This window comes from Myotis yumanensis, unplaced genomic scaffold (assembly GCF_028538775.1).
Source record: "Myotis yumanensis isolate MYYU_CA2020_CCGP unplaced genomic scaffold, mMyoYum1.0.hap1 SCAF_16, whole genome shotgun sequence".
NCBI lineage: Eukaryota > Metazoa > Chordata > Mammalia > Chiroptera > Vespertilionidae > Myotis > Myotis yumanensis.
The window spans coordinates 50,506,332-50,524,826 of NW_027223767.1; the positions used below are offsets into that span (position 1 = coordinate 50,506,332).

At 60.3% G+C, this 18,495-nt stretch overlaps 1 protein-coding gene across 8 annotated transcripts; it reads right to left on the reverse strand.

The window, feature by feature from the left end:
* Nucleotides 1–457: 457 nt before the first annotated feature.
* On the reverse strand, nucleotides 458–18,294 carry FBF1 (Fas binding factor 1). 8 transcript variants are annotated; one of them, XM_070393961.1, is made up of 31 exons: nucleotides 18,005–18,081; nucleotides 17,704–17,768; nucleotides 17,097–17,181; nucleotides 16,505–16,532; nucleotides 15,720–15,761; nucleotides 14,149–14,242; nucleotides 13,461–13,518; nucleotides 12,940–12,990; nucleotides 12,317–12,458; nucleotides 11,780–11,857; nucleotides 11,128–11,247; nucleotides 10,684–10,822; nucleotides 10,443–10,594; nucleotides 9,871–9,970; nucleotides 8,694–9,176; nucleotides 8,468–8,596; nucleotides 8,223–8,311; nucleotides 7,984–8,042; nucleotides 7,146–7,274; nucleotides 6,911–7,011; nucleotides 6,573–6,779; nucleotides 5,617–5,724; nucleotides 5,391–5,530; nucleotides 5,193–5,311; nucleotides 4,185–4,307; nucleotides 3,913–4,098; nucleotides 3,317–3,493; nucleotides 3,090–3,227; nucleotides 2,860–2,977; nucleotides 1,813–1,931; nucleotides 458–1,212 (listed from the first exon to the last, which is right to left on the reverse strand). In XM_070393961.1, the coding sequence occupies exons 3-31, from the start codon at nucleotides 17,148–17,150 to the stop codon at nucleotides 1,129–1,131; spliced, it is 3,567 nt and encodes a 1,188-aa protein (XP_070250062.1). In that variant the 5' UTR covers nucleotides 17,151–17,181; nucleotides 17,704–17,768; nucleotides 18,005–18,081; the 3' UTR covers nucleotides 458–1,128. The 8 variants fall into 8 exon arrangements, with proteins under 8 accessions (XP_070250062.1, XP_070250064.1, XP_070250061.1 ...); XM_070393963.1 differs by lacking the exon at nucleotides 17,704–17,768 and having other exon boundaries at nucleotides 18,005–18,083; XM_070393960.1 differs by lacking the exon at nucleotides 18,005–18,081 and having other exon boundaries at nucleotides 17,704–17,995.
* Between the last annotated feature and the right edge of the window lie 201 nt (nucleotides 18,295–18,495).

Consider the following 18,495-nt stretch of genomic DNA (forward strand, 5'->3'; position numbering starts at 1 on the left):
TAGACTGGACAGCCGAATGACCTTCTGGACAAAGCCGGGGCTTCGAGGGCCAAGGCAGCTGCCACGACTTCGAGGGCCGAGCCACTTGCATGAATTTCGTGCATTGGGCCTCTACTATAGGATAATACCATATAGATATTTTTTAAATTTTAGGTATTTTAAAATTGATTTTAGAGAGAGGAAGGGAGAGAGAAACATCAAAACACTAGTTGACTGCCTCCTGCATGCACCAGGTATCAAACCCACACGTGCCCTGACCCAGAACTGAACCCACCACCTTCCAGTGTATGGAACGACTGCGCTCCAACCGAGCCACACTGACCAGGGCTGGAGAGGTCTGTAAACACACAAATCAACATTCTGTTTTGTTTGTGGACACGTACATACAGAGTGAAACTGTAGAACCAGAAAGAGAAGGGCTATCTCTGAACCCAATATGGCAAGAAATGAAACGTAGTTGGATTAAAAAACATATAGCAATTTAATGGGTCCAAGATGAAGGCTGTAGATTGTGGGTAAACAAGTAAGTTCCCCCGAAAGCTGTTCTGCGACAGACACACAAACTGCCTGCTCTCTGCCTTCGTGCTCACCAGGACATGTTCCTTCCAAGTAATTCACAAGTAATTGCGATTCCCACCCTCTCCTGCCCCTGCACCCCCACCCATGGCCAAGAGGACAGAGGCCCTTCAAAACACGTGGTCCGCCTCCACGCCCCCATTAGGGAGGGGGCCCTGTGCTGTCTCTGCTGGCCTCAGGTGGGAGGGCAGGAGGCTGCTCGGGGCATCCCTGGAGAAGACTCTCTGCCTCAGAGGAGGCCCAGGTGAAAAGATCCCTCAACCACCTGCCTACTGACAAGGGGAGGGGTCCAGAGAACCAAAGCTGAAGCTGACAGTGTCTGGGGGAGAGACACTCAGCACTGTGTCTCCCCAGAGGCCATTGTCAAACCCGAGGCCTGGGGGCACCTGCCTGCCTCAGCTGCGGCCGGCGTGGTGGGAATGCCCTTGTACCCTATCTACTTGAAGAGTTGTTATCAGGCCCTGGACAACCCCTCCCTGGAGCTGGCAGCCAGGGGGCGCTAGGACAGAGTGCCAGGGTCCGAGTCTTCTGTTGAGGAGGCAGCAGGGCCCTTTAGGCTGAGTGGGATGTCATATTGTAGGAGGCTTTCTTCAGGGTCTCCAGGAAGAACTGTTCATTCTCCAAGAAGTCTTGGTCCTGAAAGGCAGAGCTGGGTGAGCACCCCCCTCTGGGCCCCTCCTGTACCGCTTCCGTGAACAGGGACACAGGCTCAAGGGACTGAGTGAGGTGGGTCCCCGGGTGCTACAGGCCAGACCTCACTCCAGGCCCCTCCCCACTTACTCCCTGGCTCTGGGAAGCTGTGAGCTGGAAGCGGGGCCTGGAAGGAGCAGGCGCACTGGAGTGAAAGACCAGGTCTCAGTTCTGGCAAGGCCACTTGCTAGCACATAACGTCACTCTCTAAGCCTGTCTGCAAACTAGAGAGAAGAGCGTCACCCGCCTTGTAGGCTGGGGGAGGGCAATGTTCCGGTACAGAGCCTGAAACAGGAAGTGCTGCCACTGCTATCACAGGGTTACTGTGAGGTCCCTGGCAAGAATATGCAATGGCTCGAACAGAACCTGGCCGACGGGACAGGTCTGAGACGGGCCCCTCCCGGGGGTAGGCCCAGCCCTCCTGAGGGCCAGGACGTGCTCCTCGCTGACTGCCCTGAGTTGCCTGTCACCAAGGTGACCACGAGGACCCGGTCCAAGGGGCGTGGCGGGCCTGGGTGGCGTCCGCCTTTGCTATGGGATGCTTACCTGCTCAGCTGTGTGTTGCAGCAGCACCAGCTTGGTGTGGCGAAGCGAGGGGCCCAGGGTGGCTGATGGCTGGATGCCCTGAGGATTGGCGGGAGCAGGAGCCATGATGGCTGAAAAGGCTGAGGAGGAGGTCAGGGACCACGTGTGGATGGGAGGGCAGGGGGGCCACAGCCTGTCTCCCGGGGCCTTCTTACCACGCGGTGGGTGCACCAAGGACCCCCCTTCTCCACCAACTCTCAAAAGGCTTTGAGAACGCTCAGGGGATTTTACCTGGAAAGTCTAATTCTAGGAACTTATTCAAGGGAAATAATCAGGCAAAAGTGCAGAGACGTATGTACAGATTTTCACTGATGTGCTGTTTTTCTTAGTGACAAAAAAATCACCCAGTAGAAAATCATTGAAAGTATGGAACAGCCTCCTAATGGAAGCTTATACTAATTAAAAATTATGGTTAAATGTTTAATTTCTGATCCGAAAACATGTTCTATATGTATATTTCCAAATTAAGAAATCAAGGTACAAAACAGTATATGATATGTCGTCAATTTTGTTTTTAAAACTGACGCAGTCTAGAACACTACGCACCAAAACGTTAAAAGTGGTTGTCTCTAGAGTGTGCGGTTGAGAGTGACATTTTATTTTAAAAGTTTTCTTCCCTCTATTTCCAAATGTATTTTGTAAAATATATTTTTATTGCTTTCAGAGAGGAAGGGAGAGGGAGAGAGAGATAGAAACGTCAATGATAAGAGAGAATCACTGACTGGCTGCCTCCTGCACGCCCCACACTGGGGATCGAGCCCGCAATCCGGGCATGTGCCCTTTGCTGGAATCGAACCTGGGACTCTTCAGTCCGCAGGCCAACACTCTATCCATTGAGCCAAACCAGCTGGGGCCAAATGTATTTTTCTATAATGGACATGCATTCCTTGTGTCATGAGAGAACTTTAAAAGCAGCTAGCCCCTCACTTGAGTGGAGGGAGGTGTGGGCAGGATGCTCCTGGCACTGCCCACCCGATGGTCAAAGTCCATCCTTCCAGAGCCACTTACCACTAGGGCCGGAGGCTGCCAGGCCCTGGGCCTGGGCGAGTGGCGCCACGGGACCAGAGGGCAGGTCCTGTCGGACATGGTCCAGCTGCAGCCTCTGCTGGGCCAGACTCAGACGCTCCTGTCCCCCGTCCCCAGAGAGAAGGACACGGCCGTGAGGGTCTGGAGGTGGGGGGGTCGGTGGAGCCAGATGGGGGAGCAGGAGCTGGGTGGGGGGTAGGGGGGAGCCTTGCCTGGTGCATGTGCTGCTCCTGTTGCTGCAGCCGCTCCAGCTGCTGCTGCACCAGCTGTAGCCGGGCCTGATGCTCTGACTGCACCTGCCGGGCCTCCCGCAATGCCTGCTCCCCCTCCTGGTACTTCTCCGAGGCCACCTGCGGGGAGACCACCTGGGTCAGCCAGGCTGTCTGAGGACAGGGCACTGCCCAAGCCCCGGCCACACGCCCAGCTGAGCTGCCGGAACCTGGCTCATCTTGTCCATCTCCTCGGAGCGGAGCCTGATGCGCAGGGCGGCGGCGCTGACCCGCTCCTTCTCCCGCCGCAGTTCTTCCCGTTCCCGCTCCAGAGCCTCCCTCTCGGCCGCCAGCTGGTCCTCCTTGGTCCGGAGCTCACTCGCCCGGATCTTCAGCTCTGCCTGCTCCTGGAGACAGCAAACCCTTCATTGCTGTGTCCTCTCGGGAGCTGAACTAGGCTCTGCTCAGGGTTTGAGGAGCCCCTGGCCCGCCCGCCTCATTGCAGTGGCTCCATCTGATCCTGATTCTGGGAGAAGGGGGCGGGGTAAGGGGGTCCCAGAACCAGTCAGGGAGGCCCAGGGCCATGCCTCCGTGCTGCCTCACCCCTGGGCTCAGCTTCTCTGAACCCCCCTTTTTTCTGTCTAAGTCCTGGGGATTGATGAGGATCCAATGAGCAATGTGTGTAAAGCACGAGGCCAGCAGAATGAAGCTGTTACTATTATATGATTATTGTTGCTGTGCCCTTTGCTGAGCTGACCCAACCTGATGGAGGAGCAGACAGTGAGGACCGGAAGGAAAGGGCAGGGCTGGCAGCTCGGGGCTCTACCTTGGCCAGGCTGACGAGGGTGCCCTCCCGCTGGGCGTCCACCTGCAGCGCCCACTCCACCTCTCGCTCGGCCCTCTCTTTACTCAGCTTCTGCTGCGTGAAGAACTCGGCCCACTCGGCCGCCAGGCGCCGCCGCTCCTCCCCACACTTGTGCATGACGGACTTCTGCTCCTCCAGCAAGGCACTCTGGGACGAGGGTGCAAAGGTCAGGGGTGGGTGTCCTCGGGCATCACGGGAGGGATGGCCACTGGAGACGGTGTGGCTGGACTCACCTTGGCCCTCTCCAGCTCCTCCCGCTCCATGGCCGTCTGCTGGGCCAGGACCTTCCTCTGCTCCTCCAGGGCGCGCTGCGTGGACTCGGCCTTGGACTGCTCTGCACTCGCCCGCCAGCGTTCCTGGGGCAGGGCCGGGAGTGAGCCCTCGGCGCTCCACCTGCCCCGTCAGGCCTCGCTGCAGCGCAAAGCCACCTGCGCCCTCCACACTATGTCACCAAGTCACCAACACCTCCTTTCCAGAGAGGCGCGAGCGAGGGACCCGAGGAGGACTCGGCCGACCGCTGGGCTAAGGGCACCGGGCTGAGGCTCAGGGCCCTCTGCTGGGAGCTCCGGAGGAGCAGCATTCCCGGCCCCTGAATTGCCAATGACTGTCTCCCGTCAGCCAAGCAGGCAAAGCAGCGGGTGGGCATGACACTGAGCGTGCCAGGGAACGCAGGGCACACACAGCATGAAGCGGGCTGGCCTGGCCCGAGGCAGGGGCTTCGTAAAGTTACCCAGTGAGGCCTGAGCAAACAGGTCCAGGACACGGAACCCTCTCTAGCTGCACCCTGCTAGCCACAGGCACCGTGAAAGCACCAGGGCTCTCTCTGACTAGGGGGTGATTTTCATTTTTTTTCTTTATTGTTTCAGGTAGTTTAATTTTTTTCAGTGAAATGTATCATGTTATAACCTAATACAAAAGAAAGGAAAGATATTTTCTAAAGACTACAGCTTCCTCTTATATGTAAGCTATGTAGGGAGTTCAACATCTTTCCCAATTTCACAGGCACCAGCTGTCATGACAGGTTCAAGTGCCTGGGAAGAAAGTGGGACATGCAGCGCTGGGCAGAGGGGCTCGCGGCCATGGTGAGGGCGCTCTCGGAGGTGGGGATGGGGGGGCCGGGGCAGGAAGAGGCAGGAGACATTGCAGAGGGAAGTCCCGAGGCCCAGGAGGTGAGCTCAGGGTACCACTGACGATCCCTGGGGCTCTGGGAGATGGGCCCCGCGGGGGGGAGGACGGCTCACCTGCTCCAGCAGCCGGCTCTGCTCGCTCAGGCGGGCCTCCATCTTCCCGATGACCTGCTGGAGCCGGCTCCGCTCCTCCTCCATGTCCCGCTGCTGCAGGCCCAGCCTCTCCTGCAGCGCTGGGGAGCCCACAGGACACTCAGTGTCCGCCCACCTTCCCACTGAGACGGGAGGGGCGGGAGGCAGGCCATGCGGTACCTCGGAGCTGCTGGTCCTGCTGCCGGATGCCCAGCTCCCGCTCCTGGGCGGTGGTGAGGTGCGAGGCCTCCACACGGGAGGACAGCTCGTTCAGGCTGCTGGAGAACTTCTCCATCTGCTCGATCACGCCATTCAGGGACCTGGGGAGGATCCGGTCACCCTGGCCTGGGGACCCCAGCACCGCCCCCTGGTGGGCAGGGCCTGGACCTCGGGACCACACACATACCGCGTATGGGAGGTGGCACTGGTGACGGCGTCGATCTCTCGGTCCTTCAGCAGCTTCAGCCGCTGCAGCTGCTCCTCGTGGTCCTTGCGCATCTCCAGGATGGAGGCCCTGCAGGGCCGTGGCAGGGCGGGCTGTGGGCAGCATCTCCAGGGAGGAGCGTGCCTCCGGCACAGTGCTCCCAGACCTCCCTTTCTTCTCCGGGCACTGCCTCAGTTTCCCTGGCTGTCAGCCTTAACGGTCTTGGTGCCTTAATACCACATCCACTCTCTAAGGCAGTGGTTCTCAACCATCTGGCCCTTTAAATATAGTTCCTCATGCTGTGACCCAACCATAAAATTATTTTCGTTGCTACTTCATAACTGTCATGTTGCTACTGTTATGAATCGTCATGTAAATATCTGATATGCAGGGTGGTCTTAGGCGACCCCTGTGAAAGGGTCGTTCAACTTCCAAAGGGGCCGCGACCCACAGGTTGAGAACCGCTGCTCTAAGGGGCTGTTCCTCCTGTCATTCACGCGGAGGAAGACAGGTGCGCCTGGACCCTGACGAGTGTTACGGGCCGCCTGCCTCATCAGCCAGCGCCCTGTGCACCTTTTCTTAGTTCCGCTCTAACCTAGAAAGGCAACCAGATCGCCATGCCGGGCACCCAGTGCAAACCACACCAGGGTCCGTCGAGTAACTAGACCTTAGAGGTCCAGCGGGCGAGGGGGTTGACCTGGGCCGAGTTAGCCGCCTGCTTGCTGCTGCCAGGCCCAGCCCAGCCAGCCCTGTGGGCACTCACCCCACTCTCTAGGGCGATGCCCCTCTCATGGGTGGGATGGGTCAGTGTGCTGGCCTGGGTGCTCACCTCGGTTCAGAGGCACAGCTTCGGGGTGTCATGGCAATCAGGTTGCCCTGGCCACCCTAGAAGCCTGCTCCCCTGCCCGCCTGGCCCTGGGCCTGGCCCTGGCCCTCACCGCTGCAGCTGCCGCAGCCGCTCCACCTCCTGGTCCTTCTCCTGCTCGGCGGCCGCCAAGCGCCGCTGGTGCTGGGTGGTGAGCTCGGCCCGGGCCTGCTCGGCCGCCTGGCAGTGCGACAGGTACTGGGCGGACAGCTCCTCGTTCTCTCTCCGCAGCCGCTCTTCCCGTTGCTGGTAGGAAGTTTCTAGCACCTTGATGCGGCTTCTGCCAACGGAACACCCAACTGTGGGGCTCAGAAGGTGAGGGCGGCCACCAGAAGGGTCCCCCCCCCCCCGAGCACATGGCTGGGGCAGGCCAGGAGCCTTGGGGAGCCCCGCAGGCCCTGGCAGGGGTACCTGTGAGCATTCTCGATGAGCTCCAGGTCGGCCTGGTGTCGCTGCTGCAAAGTCTCCAGCAGCAGCTTGTGCTGGGCCCGCTCCAGCTCCAGCTTCCGGACCTGAGACAGCAAGAGAGACAGCTTGGGGGGTGGGAGGCAGGTCCCTTAGGTCCCTGGGGAAGCCTTCCAGCCCGCACAGTGACACCTTCCCATCGCAGCCCTGCCTCCACCCTCACCCGGGCCCAGACCCTCACCTGGGCCTCCAGCTCTGCCAGCCGCGCCTGGCTCTGCAGAAGCTCAGCCTGGAGCTGGGCGGTGCCACTCTGAAGCTGCACCTGCGCGGCCAGGAGCTGCTGCTGGTATCCTGTGCCCCGCAGCAGGGACTGAGAAGGTGAGACATGCTCCAGGTTCGGCAGGGGCAGGGACGCAGCAGAGCTCAGCTACCTCAGGCCCTCTGCTCACTGAGCCTCCCAGGCCCTGCACCTGACCGGGGGTGCAGATGGGGCCAAGGACATGACACCAAGAAGCCGAGGAAGGGGCCCCGGAGAGTCACGTGGTCCCTCCTTCCTCAGGACAACAGCCTCCCACAGTGGTCAGACTCCTGGACAAATGCTACGTCCCAGCAGTCTTAATGATGACGAAAGCTTACAACACGCCTTTGCTGTTAGCCTGTTTCCTGCCACCAACCCCCATCTCCAAAAGGGCCCTGGGTTACCAGGGACATGCTCCTGTGGGGCGAGGCCTCCTCAGGCCCAGAGTCAGAGGTGACGCCACACCTGGGTACCAGGTGGAGGCACGGAGGGAGGGTGGCCAGGATAGAGGCGGCTTTCTAGATGGAACAAGGCACCTGCAGCCCTGCTTTCGGATGCAGCATCCTGGCCACGCCGCCCGGGTACCACCTCTAACTCCCCATTGGTGCTGGCAGTTGGCACCAGCTCTGCCTGACAAGGCTCAGTGCAGGGGATGCTGGGGGGAGAGCTGGTGCGCTCTCTGACCTCCTGCAGGCCACCAGGTCGAACCACTGCTGCCGCCTCTGAGCGGAGAGCAGCATCATGGGGCTGAGACCTGTGCTTGTTTGTCCGCCTTCCCTACCTGGACCGGCCCAGCAAGCCCTGTGGGATCCTGGGAGCTCGGGAAACGCACTGCAGGCTCTGAAAACAAACAGCAGAGAGCTGAGCTGGAAGGAGGCCCAAGGTCTGTCTCTGTTTCTCTGGTACGTGCGCGCGCGCGTGCGTGCGTGTGTCCCAGCATCCCTGTCTTCTGGGGGCCCCGAAAGAAGCTCAAAGTGCCTCTTTCTCACCCAGATTTTACCCCCAAAGCAGAAAACAAACCAGTGCCGGAGAGGTCTCCAGGGACTGTGTCCTTCTTTGAATCGCCTGCATAGAGGGCCAAGGAGGCTGGGTTCCAAGTCACGGGGGCCCTGAGGACACGGGGAGGGGGCAACAGGAAAGGAGAACAGGTCACGCCCTCAGCTGGAGAGGCCGTGGGTGGCAGTTTCACGGTGAGGCCTCAGTGAGCAGAGATGGGCTGGCTGGGCCCCCAGCCTCCTCACCCCCAGCCCTAGCTGCAGACGTACCCCGAGGCGGCAGGCTGGCCAGGCGGCTTTAGTGCTGCTGGTCCTGCGGTCCCTCCAGCAGCTGCTGGCTCGAGCCCTCGCGGGCTCGCAACCGGTTGGCCGAGGAATTCTCCTCCCAAGTCCAAACCCCTGTGCAGCCCAGAGGAAAGGAAGCACAGGGAAGAGGTGGTGCTCCTGCACCCAGCCCAGTCCTCCCTCCACTGGAGACAGCAGCCAGAGCCTGTACCTGCTGGAAGGGGGTCGGCCCGCTGCCCCCACCGAGATCTGGCCCTTAGAGGCCGCAGCACGCTCTTCTCTGGCCAGGTCTCGGGCCTTCTTCAGAGACAAGGCATGGCTCAGCCAGTCCTCCTCCTCTTTCTCCACAGACACTCCTGGCTGGGAAGGCCGGCTGGCTTTGGCAGGGGGATCTGCACCCTTGGGTGGTGGCTGTGCCCCGGGGGAGGAGAGGGGCAGCCCAGCTGGGGCAGAGCATGGGCCGGGGGCAGAAGGCTGTCTCTCGGGATGGGGCACGGAGGATGTGGGGAGTGCGGAGCCTCTCCTGCGGGGCTCTCTGGTGGGAGAGGGAGGGAGCAGGTCCTCATCTTCATCCTTGAGGCCCAACCAGTCGGCCCCTCCCTTCCTGGTGGGGGTGGGGCTGGTGGTCGCTGGGGCAGCCTGCTTGGAGCCTGGCTCTCCCTTGCGGTCTATGCCATCTTCTGCAAAGAACCTACTTCAAGACAGAGAGGAGGGGGTCTAGGGCAGGGCAAGCAGCCTGTCCCAAGAGCCCCCATTGGTCTTCCCCTCTGCGGCGGGCGGGGTGACTGCCAGGCCCACACCAAGGAGCCTGGGGTGCCCAGGGGCTCGGCACAGCCTGAGGCCCTGTGAACACGGTGCTCACACCGTGCAGGGGGCAGCGCGGCAGCACGGACACCTTAAACCCATCGCAGGAACTGGGACAATCCCCCGCGCAGTGACCAGGCCCGAAGGCCAGCCAAGGCGCGCCCGCCCAGAGGGAAGAGCTGGTCAAGTGGTTCCCGGCGCCTGTACCCGGCCACTGCCTGTGTGTCTCTGGCCGGGCAGCAGGGACTGGAGGCGCGTTGTGTGCAGAGGGTTATTTAGAGAGAAAGAGGGCGATACGCCCAACATGGCATGTCAGCAACCGCGAAGTCTGGGCGAAGGGCAGGAGGGAGTTCTTTGTACCGACTGTTCTGACAACCTTCCTGTCAGCTTGAAATTATTTTAATACAAAGTTTAAAATCTATACTGGGAGAAAAAACCCTCCTTCAGTCCAGTCTCTTCCCTCTGCAGAGGCTGGGAGCGAACTGGGCCTGTATGTGTGGGTGGGACTGGGTGGCCTCCCTCCTCCCGCACACCCACAGAGCCCCAGCCCCTGCGCAGCCTGGCCTTCCAGCAGGACTGCCTACCTGCCTGGCTGCCGGCGGGACTGCCGGCCCTCAGAGGAGCCCACGGTGGGCTGATAGGCCCCGAAGGTGAAGTCCCCGTTGGCCCAGGTGTCTTCTTTGTCTGTGAATGAAGGAGCCTGTGATCTAGGGCAGGGGGGTGACTCTCTGTCCTGGCAGCGGGCGTGTCAGGCCTGTCAGGCGAGGCTGCTCTGCCAGAGGCGGGCGAGGGGCTGGGTGTCACCCATCCAGCCCTGGGAGACCGCGGGGAGCCCTGCCCCACAGCCTGGAGGTGAGGCCCGAGCTGCGTGTGTGAGGAGAACGCGTCAACCCCCGGGTGGCGCCTGAGCAACACCGCGTGGTTCTCACGCTGAGCAGGTGGAGGACGTAGTGAGCTGTGATACTGCCCTTATGGATCAGGTGCCATAAAAACAAAAGCAGCAGCATGGAACGTGTGGTTATTACTTCATGACACTCGTCTCCTTGGTAAACGGCACAGCGTGTGGGTCCCCATGTAAAGCTTAGTGCTCATTATGGGTTGTGGCCAAACCTGCTCTCGGGTCCCCCCCACCTCCCTGTCCCGCAAGCTTCCTCACCCTCTGGCCTCTGGCACTTCCTGTCCAGCTTGAGCTCCAGGGGCTCCCCGGTGCCCAGGCAAGCCCGGTGTGTGGCGGCCGCGCCTCGACCCAGCAGCTCATCCAGCTTGGAGCGAGCAGGGCGGGGCCCTTCCCTACAGGCGGACACAGGGCTGGTCCGTGTGAACAGAGGGGCTCCTGGGGGCACGCTGTGCCCACCCTCCAGCTTCGGCCAGGGCCCCTGCCCCCTGAAGGGCCTTACTGGTCTCCTGGCTGCCTCCTCTCTGCTCTGGGGCTGTCTCCAAACCCCAGGGCGGCCATGAGGTCGTCCTCATCGTCAAAGAACAGCTCTTCTTTCTTCCGGACGGGGGTGTCCCCAGGAGTGAGGGGAATGGAGGGACCTGAGCGAGGACGCAGGGCACAGTGCAGGTATCGGGCCCTCAGCGCTGGTGCTCGGAGGGGTGGGGGGAAGCGTTTCCCTGCAACCCTGACCTCTGGCTGGGGCAGCAGGCATCGAGCGCCTGGTCGGCCACAAGACCTGACCCCCCAACACGCCCCACTCCCAGGCTCACCCCGCGGCGACACCGCCTCCCCCCCGCCCCCCCCGCGCCTTCTTAGAGATGAAAGATCTCTTGGTCCCGGGTCTCAGTCCTGCGGCCCGCCTGGCAGGTCTCTGCTCTTCCCGGGACAAGAAGCCCCCTCCCACCTTGGTCTCTGGTCGGGGCTGGGCTCTTTTCAGAAACCGCTTTGCTCTCTGTCCCAGGCAGCTTCCTAGTGGTTCCTTCCTCATCGTCGGAGAGAAGTCCTGCCAACGGGTCTTCCGAGTCTCGGGGAGGAAAGCACAGGTCAGACCGCGGCTGCGTCAGGGAGACAAGCCCTGTGCTGAGCTGGGGGCTGCACTGTGCGTCCTCCTCCTCACTGCCCCTCGGCCTCTGGCCACAGCCCGGGCTCCTCGCAGGAGGGAACGGACAGTGGCCCTGGGCCTGTGGTCCAGCGTGGCTGTGTCAGGCCGGCCGGGACCCCAGACCCTGCCGCCGGCACAGCCTTCTGGGGACCATCCCCGGCATCAGAAGAGAAGCCAAACATCTGTGCACCCACCAAGGGAAGGAACGTCTATACTTTATAAAATCTCCAGCGTGGTGTCTGGCTCCAAATTTCTTGCAAATAAGTTCCCCAAATATCCGGGTGAATCCACAGTAGTCCCACCCTGGGCTCATGAGGAATTAAATCAGCGGCCCCAGCCCTCTGCTCCTGGTCTGACACACACAGCGACTGGGCTGCGGACAAGTTTGCGTCGCCATGGCTACTCCCTCCCCACACTGAGTGTCCCAGGAGCGTGGCTGGAAGGCCTGTGGTACCTTCGAAAGAAAACTTCTTGTATTGATGCCCAAAGCTGCTGGGAGAGGGGGCGGGCTTCTTGGTGGGAATGGCATCCCCTGCAGAGAGAAGGCAAGGTCATGGCCGGGGCCTGGCCGGGTGGCGTGCACTTCTCCCAGGTGGAGCTCAGGGGCTGGCCGTGGACTCAGCCATGGGTGGTGTCTGCACCTCCCTGTTCTCACACAGGCTTCCGGCAGGACACATGGTCTGAAGCTCTCTGCCCAGGCACCAGCCACCAGGCACCAGGCACTCCAGGGACACGGGCCTGGGAGCGGCCAGGCTACCACAAAGCTCTCCAATGACCGCAGGTGGCTGCTCCAGGAGCTGCCACTGGGCACAGAGGGACGGGGACAGCCCTCGGAGGAAGCTCGCCTCGCCCCCCTCCCGCCATGAACACTCACACACACAGTCAGCTCCTGGCCTCCGTCCCAGGCAGAGCGAGCCCCCGGGCAGGAGAGCTCCCTTCCCGGCACCTTCCAGTCGCCAAAGCCTCGGGTCTGAGGCTGTGTCCCCCTCACCTTGCTCATGGGCGGTGAGCGGAGCGGCGGGCTGGGGGCTGCTAGGCAGCTCTTCTTTCCCAGAACCCTTGGCGGCGCCTCTGTGAGGGGCTCGAGGAGACGTCTTCAGACCCAAGAGGTCAGCATCCATCTCGTCCAGATCCTGGAAAAGGCGGGGGGCCCCACGGTGCTCAGCTGTGGCTAATCCTCCAAGCCCCCAACCCTGAGGTTCAAGTCTTCAGAACCGATGTCTTCAATTCCAGGGTCCAGGTCAGCTTGGGTCCTGACTGACCAGAGGAAGCTGGACTGGAGGGGACTCGGCAGGGGGTGGGGGGATGTGGAGAGGCTGAGAACAAGCTCCAGAGGAGATCGTCTCGGTCTCCGCCTTCCCCACGGGGGGTGGGGGGTGGGGGGGGAGCTGGCCATGTCTCAGAGGCCTGGGCCTGATGTGTCTGCGTGGGAGAACCTCTGAACCAGGAAATGGGACTCTTCCCCAGAGGGCAGAGGGCAGAGGGCAGAGGGCAGCAGCTCACGATGAGCCCCATTCCCTCCCTGGGAAGGGCTCGAAACGCCATCCTGAGAGGGAGCATGAACGCGTGGCAGGAAATATCGGCAGCCCAGCCCACCCGGCTACCAGAACCTACCTTCATGGCCTGGAGCAAAGCCTGCGGGTCTGCATCTGAGATGTCGGAATCCTGAGGCCACCGGAGGGAAGGACGGGGTTAGTCAAGGGCCTGGGAGCTGCTGTCGGGGCCGGAGCAGAGCTCGCCAATGGGCCTCGCCAGGAGCCTTCCTGCCCGAGGGCCCGGGTGCTGTCGGAAGTGGACCCTGCCCAGGTGTGGAGGCCCAGGGAGCGCTGCCACTTCGCTTCCTCCCAACGGGAAAGCCTGCTTCCAGGGCCTCAGCGCTGCCCTTCAGCCAGTGACTGCCCGTGGGGCCTCCTGTAGACACCCAGGCAGCTGCCCACTATGCCTTCCAGGCCGTCTCCGCGGGGGCGGAAGAGGATGTTGCTCTGGGCGTTGGGCAGCCCTTGGTGTTGTTTGGCTTTAGGAACTGGCTTTGCAGGGCCTTCGAAGCCGTCCTGTGAGCAGCCCTGGGCCATGACGCCCACCTCACTGCTTCCGGGGCTGGGAGAGAGGGTGGGAGGAGGGCCGGCCAGGCTCACCTCGGCCTCAGCTCCCGCCGGGTCGGCCATGGTGCCGAAGTCGTATTCCAGGAGGGACCTGCAAAGGGCAGAATGAGCACCCCCTGCCTCCGGGGGCTCGCAGGGCAAGTTTGGGTCGCCATGGCTACCCCCTCCCCACACTCGAGTGTCTCAGGAGCGTGGCTACGAAAGGAGGAACGGCCTGGAGAGTCCAGGGAACCTGGAGACGCTTCCGCGGAGGACAGAGCTGCTGAGAGGAGCTTCGCAGGCTCCCCAATGCCGTGACTTTTAACTTTTAAAAAAAGCAGAGCCTCTTCAAAACCAAAATCTTAAAACACAACAGGTAAGAGAGAAAAGCAGATCTGCTTCAGCTACAATGAAGGGGAGGGCGCTCACAAAGCTCCCTGCTACCGCTCAACTGTCAGAGCCTCAGAGCAAGCCACTGAAAATCACCAATCCTCTGAGCCTGAGGAAGAAACGGAGGCTCAGAGAGGTTCAGGAATTGCCCAGGACACACAGTAAGGAGCCGGTGCAGGTGAGACCACAGCCAGGACTTCTGACCTCCTCCTGAGCAGGAGCCGAGGCGAGAAGAGGAAACCGCTGGCATTGAAAGGCGGGCACCCAGTCAGTGGCAAGCAGGTGAGGGAGAGGCAGAGCCTGGGGGGGGGGGGGGGCGTGGGTCAAGCCCACCCACCCAGTCCCCTCTTACTCTGTCCTCGCCCTTGAGGAAGGGAGCGCCTGGGCGACGCCTGTCTTATCTCTGGCATGTGGTGCCATTTTCACAGGCTTCTCAGGTAGTGTCGCTGGAAAAAAAGAAAACAGAAAAGACGTCTGGAGTGAAGACGAAATGGGGTGCAGGCTCCCCAGCAAGCTGTCGCCCAGACCCCCGATGGAGAGGAGGGCCCCTTTGGAGGAAGGAAATGGGCCCCACAGGACATCAAGCCTAAATGCCAACTGGTGACAAATGAAGACCAAGCCCTCCCCACCCCATGGAAATGCAGGAAGAACAACGCACTTCCGTGGCCCAAAGCTGTCGGCTGGAACACCAGGGGCTGTGCCTGGTGGGGGGGCAGGCGGGGACCTCAGCCTTGCTGCCCTGCTGTCCCCGGAGCTCTGTGTGACTCTGAGGCCCTGCTCCTCGGAACATCACACACGGTCATGCGGGTAAGAAACGAGTGTCCAGATAAGGACCGCTTACAGTGCGCCAAGTAAAAACGCCCTTCTCCAAACAGGGTAAGCAAATGGCCAATAAATACGCGAAAAGATGCTCAAAACCATTAGCCATTAGGAAAATGCAATCAAAACCACAATGAGATGCAAATTTACACCCACGAGGATGGCTTGTCAAGCAGACAGACAAGATCCAGTATGGACAAGGGTGTGGAGAAACGGAACCCTCCCGCACTGCTGGTGAAATGTGAAATGGCGCAGTTGCTGTCAAAATAGATTGGCGGTACCTCAAAAAGTTAAACGCAGAGTTAGCATAGAGTCCAGTGATCCCACTCCTCGGTTTATACCCCCAAAGCACTGAAAACATATATCCACACAAAAACTCGTATCTGAATGTTCATACAGCATTATTCCTAACAGCCTAGGAACGTGTGGAAACCACCCAAATATCCATCACCTAATGGCTGAATAAACACAAGGTGGCAGAGTCACACAACAGAATATTGCCCAGCCGTGGAGAGGAACGAAGAAAGAGACCTTGAAAACATCACGGTAAGTGGGAGAAGCCAGAGGCAAAAGCCACTTACTGCATGATTTCACTTTATATAAAATGTCCAGAAGAGCCCTAACCGGTTTAGCTCAGTGGATAGAGCGTCCGCCTGTGGACTGAAGGGTCCTGGGTTCGACTCCAGTGAAGGGCATATACCTGGGTTGCGGGCACATCCCCAGTGGGGGGTGTGCAGAAGGCAGCTGATCGATGTATCTCTCTCATCGATGTTTCTAAGTCTCTATCCCTCTCCCCTCCTCTCTGTGAAAAATCAATAAAATATTTTTTAAAAATGTCCAGAAGAGGTAAATCCGTACAGAAAGGTCAGTGGTTGCCTAGGGTTGGAGGGAGGAGAGAATGAGGCGTGACTGCTAATGGGCATGGAGATGCTTTACGGGTGATAAAAATGTTCTGGAATTAGACGGTGGTGATGGTTGGACAGCTTTGTGAATATACTAAAAGCCACTGACACGTACACTTGAAAAGAGTAAATTTCATGTGAAATGTATCTCAATTGAAGAAGAAGAAGCCTACATCAGGGGGTTCCGGGAAAGGGCACTTACGTTCATCCCCCAGGAGGTCCTCAAGGACGTCATCAATGGAGCCTGGAACAGAGGGGGCGGTGGCGTGACTGGAGGAGGAAGACGGGTCCTCACAGGCGCACGTCGGAGCCCTCACCCCAGCGCCTCAGGGCTCTCAGACGCTGGACGTGGCCCAGCTCTCTTTCACTGGCCACGAGCCGTCTTCTCATTCTCTGGCAACAAGTCACGTCGCCTTATTGGAAGACCCCACGGTAGAAACTGAGAACAACTTTCTCAGAGGACGATGGTGAAGATTTTCAGTAGAACCTACGCTGTACGTGACACACTGGCCAACAAGCCAGTCTTCCGGACTCTGCACAAAGCCCAGCGTGTCTTCGGGAAAAGCGCCCGAGGTTTCTAGGCGCACACAAGCTTCTTTCAGACCGACAGCCTGCTAGAACCCTTCCCCCCGAGGCCCCTCCAGCAGGGCTGGTCTGGGGGCACACCTCCTTGGCCACTTCTCCATGGGCACGTGGGGACCCCATCCAGCTCAAGTGCCTTCACCACCCTTAACCCCAACCGAGTACCTCCGGGTACAGATCCCAGTGAGAAGGATTTTCTCCCAAGTCCCATCCCTCGTTTATTTTTAAATTATGCGAAGGGCCACCGAGGCTGCATCAGGAGTCCCCGTGGGCAGTCCAAAGCTGCCAATGGAATTACGGGGAAACGGCCAGGAACTTTCAGACACGGACACATGTTGGTCCCTTTTGGCCCCCAGGCGGGGAATTATTTTTGGCTGACGGGTGACGTTCCTTCTCGCCACTCACCTCTCAATCCTTTCTTGGCCTTTGGTGCCTGCAATGGGAGAAACAAATCACTTTAACGAAATCAAACCATGAGCGTGTGTGGAAACCGAGAACAGAGAATGCAGTGCCGTGCCTTTTGCTAAGTCACCGGGCGGCGGGGGGAAAGGAGCCCTTCCTGCTTTCCTAGCGTTTCTGAGGACAGACTCACGGAGAGCATGGAAACAGCCCCACAACGCCGTGGATCCACTGTGGGGGCCCCCTCCCACTCCCGCTCCCTGCAGAAGTCTCTCCTCCTCCCTGAACTCCAGATGCCACTGGCAAACCCTCCCAGCCAGGATGCAACGTGATTGGGGACGCTCTCCTCACTCCCACGGCCCCAGCTCAACACCAGCCACAGGCTGCACAATGCCTCCAGCGGGACACGCAGAGCTCCAAGAAATACTTGCTCATCGCTTAACAACAAGTTCGAGATCCACGCGACCTCCGGGCACTCTCCTCCAGGGACCACATCCGGGTCCCGTCACCCAGTCACCCAGCCCCACGGACTCCATGCAGCCAGGACCTTGGGCGGGGCAGGCTCCCATTCCACACCTCTCGCCCCGCATCTGCCTACCATCGCCAGGCTTTGGGGCTGCTTGCGGCCCCTCCAGAGCGCCATCCAACTCATCTGAACTCTGCCCACACCAGGCTCCTGCTCCCTGAGGAAGAAACTTAAAGTGGCTGCTTGAAAAGGACGGCACGAACCGTGCTCGAGCCCGAGGCCTAGCAAGGCTTCTCTCACTTGGCCCGTTCAATAGGGGGCGAAAGCTACTTCCTAAAAGTTCCTTGGAGGGGAGTAATTCGGGTGAGCAGCAAAGCGCGCTCGGTCACTTGATGAGCCGGTTTCGACTCCAATAAAGTGCAGTTTTCTGCATCCCTTACCGGAAAGAGGATGCTGAGAGGGCTGGTACCCGCCTCCGAGAGGAGGTGGGGGGCCTGGCACTGCGGCCAGTGCCCTTTCCCGGGCCCCCCCAGCACTGTCCAGGAGGCATTCGGCACCAACAGCGGGCCAAGCGCTGGCTACTCCCTGGCAGGACACACTTTCACGTGGAAATTTCTTCCTTCACACCAGCTACACACCCGTCTCGCCCCATGTATTGGGCGGTTTTCCCCGAGAACGATCACTCTTCCTCCGTGGCCGCCTCCCTCCCCCACCCGCTCCCCGCGCCCCCGGAACCGACCTGCGGCCCGCCTTGGAAGGGAGGGGTCAGAGGGGGTCATCTTGTTTCTCCGCTGTCGGCCTGTCCTGTTATTAGATGCAAAGTTTATCTGGGGTTACATACAGGGGCTACTCTGAATGTTCGTGTTTCTTTTTCTCTGTAATGGCCATTTTCACGACCTAAACGTGCCAACGCGCTTTGTCTCAGCACATCCAGGCCCTTCCGGTCACTCCGGTGGGTCGGGTCCCAGCCTTCCAGACCGCGGGGATGTCTAACGGTCGACAAAGGCCACGGGGCCACGAGCACCGTCATGTCGTCGTACCTGCTCGGCCAACTCCGTGCGTCGTTTTAAAACCCCGAGCCTGCCCCTTAGCGAGGGTCCTCCCGGGGGCACCCCTCGGTCCCGATGCCGCGTCCCTCTGTCCGTCCCTCCGCGCACCCAGCCCATCTCGACCGCAGCGCAGCCGACGACCCTCCCAGCCCCTGGCAGCCCCCGCGTTACGCGCCCTTCCCTTCGCGGGAGCAGCCCCTGGGACTTGTCCGAGCCATAGCCCCGGGTCCCGGCCCAGCTCGGTCAGGCCTCCCGCTTCGGAACCCAGCCGATGCCCAGCTCTCAGTCGCCCGGCTTTCGAAAGAGGAGGCACGAGGCATCCTGGGAGTTGTAGTCTGAGACCCGCTCACCTGCCGGGACCAACGGAACAGGAGACGCTAAGATGAACTACATTTCCCAGGGTGCCCCGTCGCGGCCGTTAGCCGAAACCCGGCCGCGGCTCACTACTCGGCCGTTGCTAGGAGCTGCCTCAACGCCACTTT

Bases quoted from the DNA above. Each gene is read 5' to 3' on its own strand.
- FBF1 (XM_070393955.1), bottom strand. From the start codon at position 18,130: ATGGGCTGGGTGCGCGGAGGGACGGACAGAGGGACGCGGCATCGGGAC. The intron at 12,991-13,460 runs GTGAGCCTGGCC...CGGTGGCCTCAG, and splicing joins CGGCGGGAGCTGAGGCCGAG to GATTCCGACATCTCAGATGC. The intron at 5,725-6,572 runs GTGAGGGCCAGG...ACGGCCCTGCAG, and splicing joins CGGCTGCGGCAGCTGCAGCG to GGCCTCCATCCTGGAGATGC.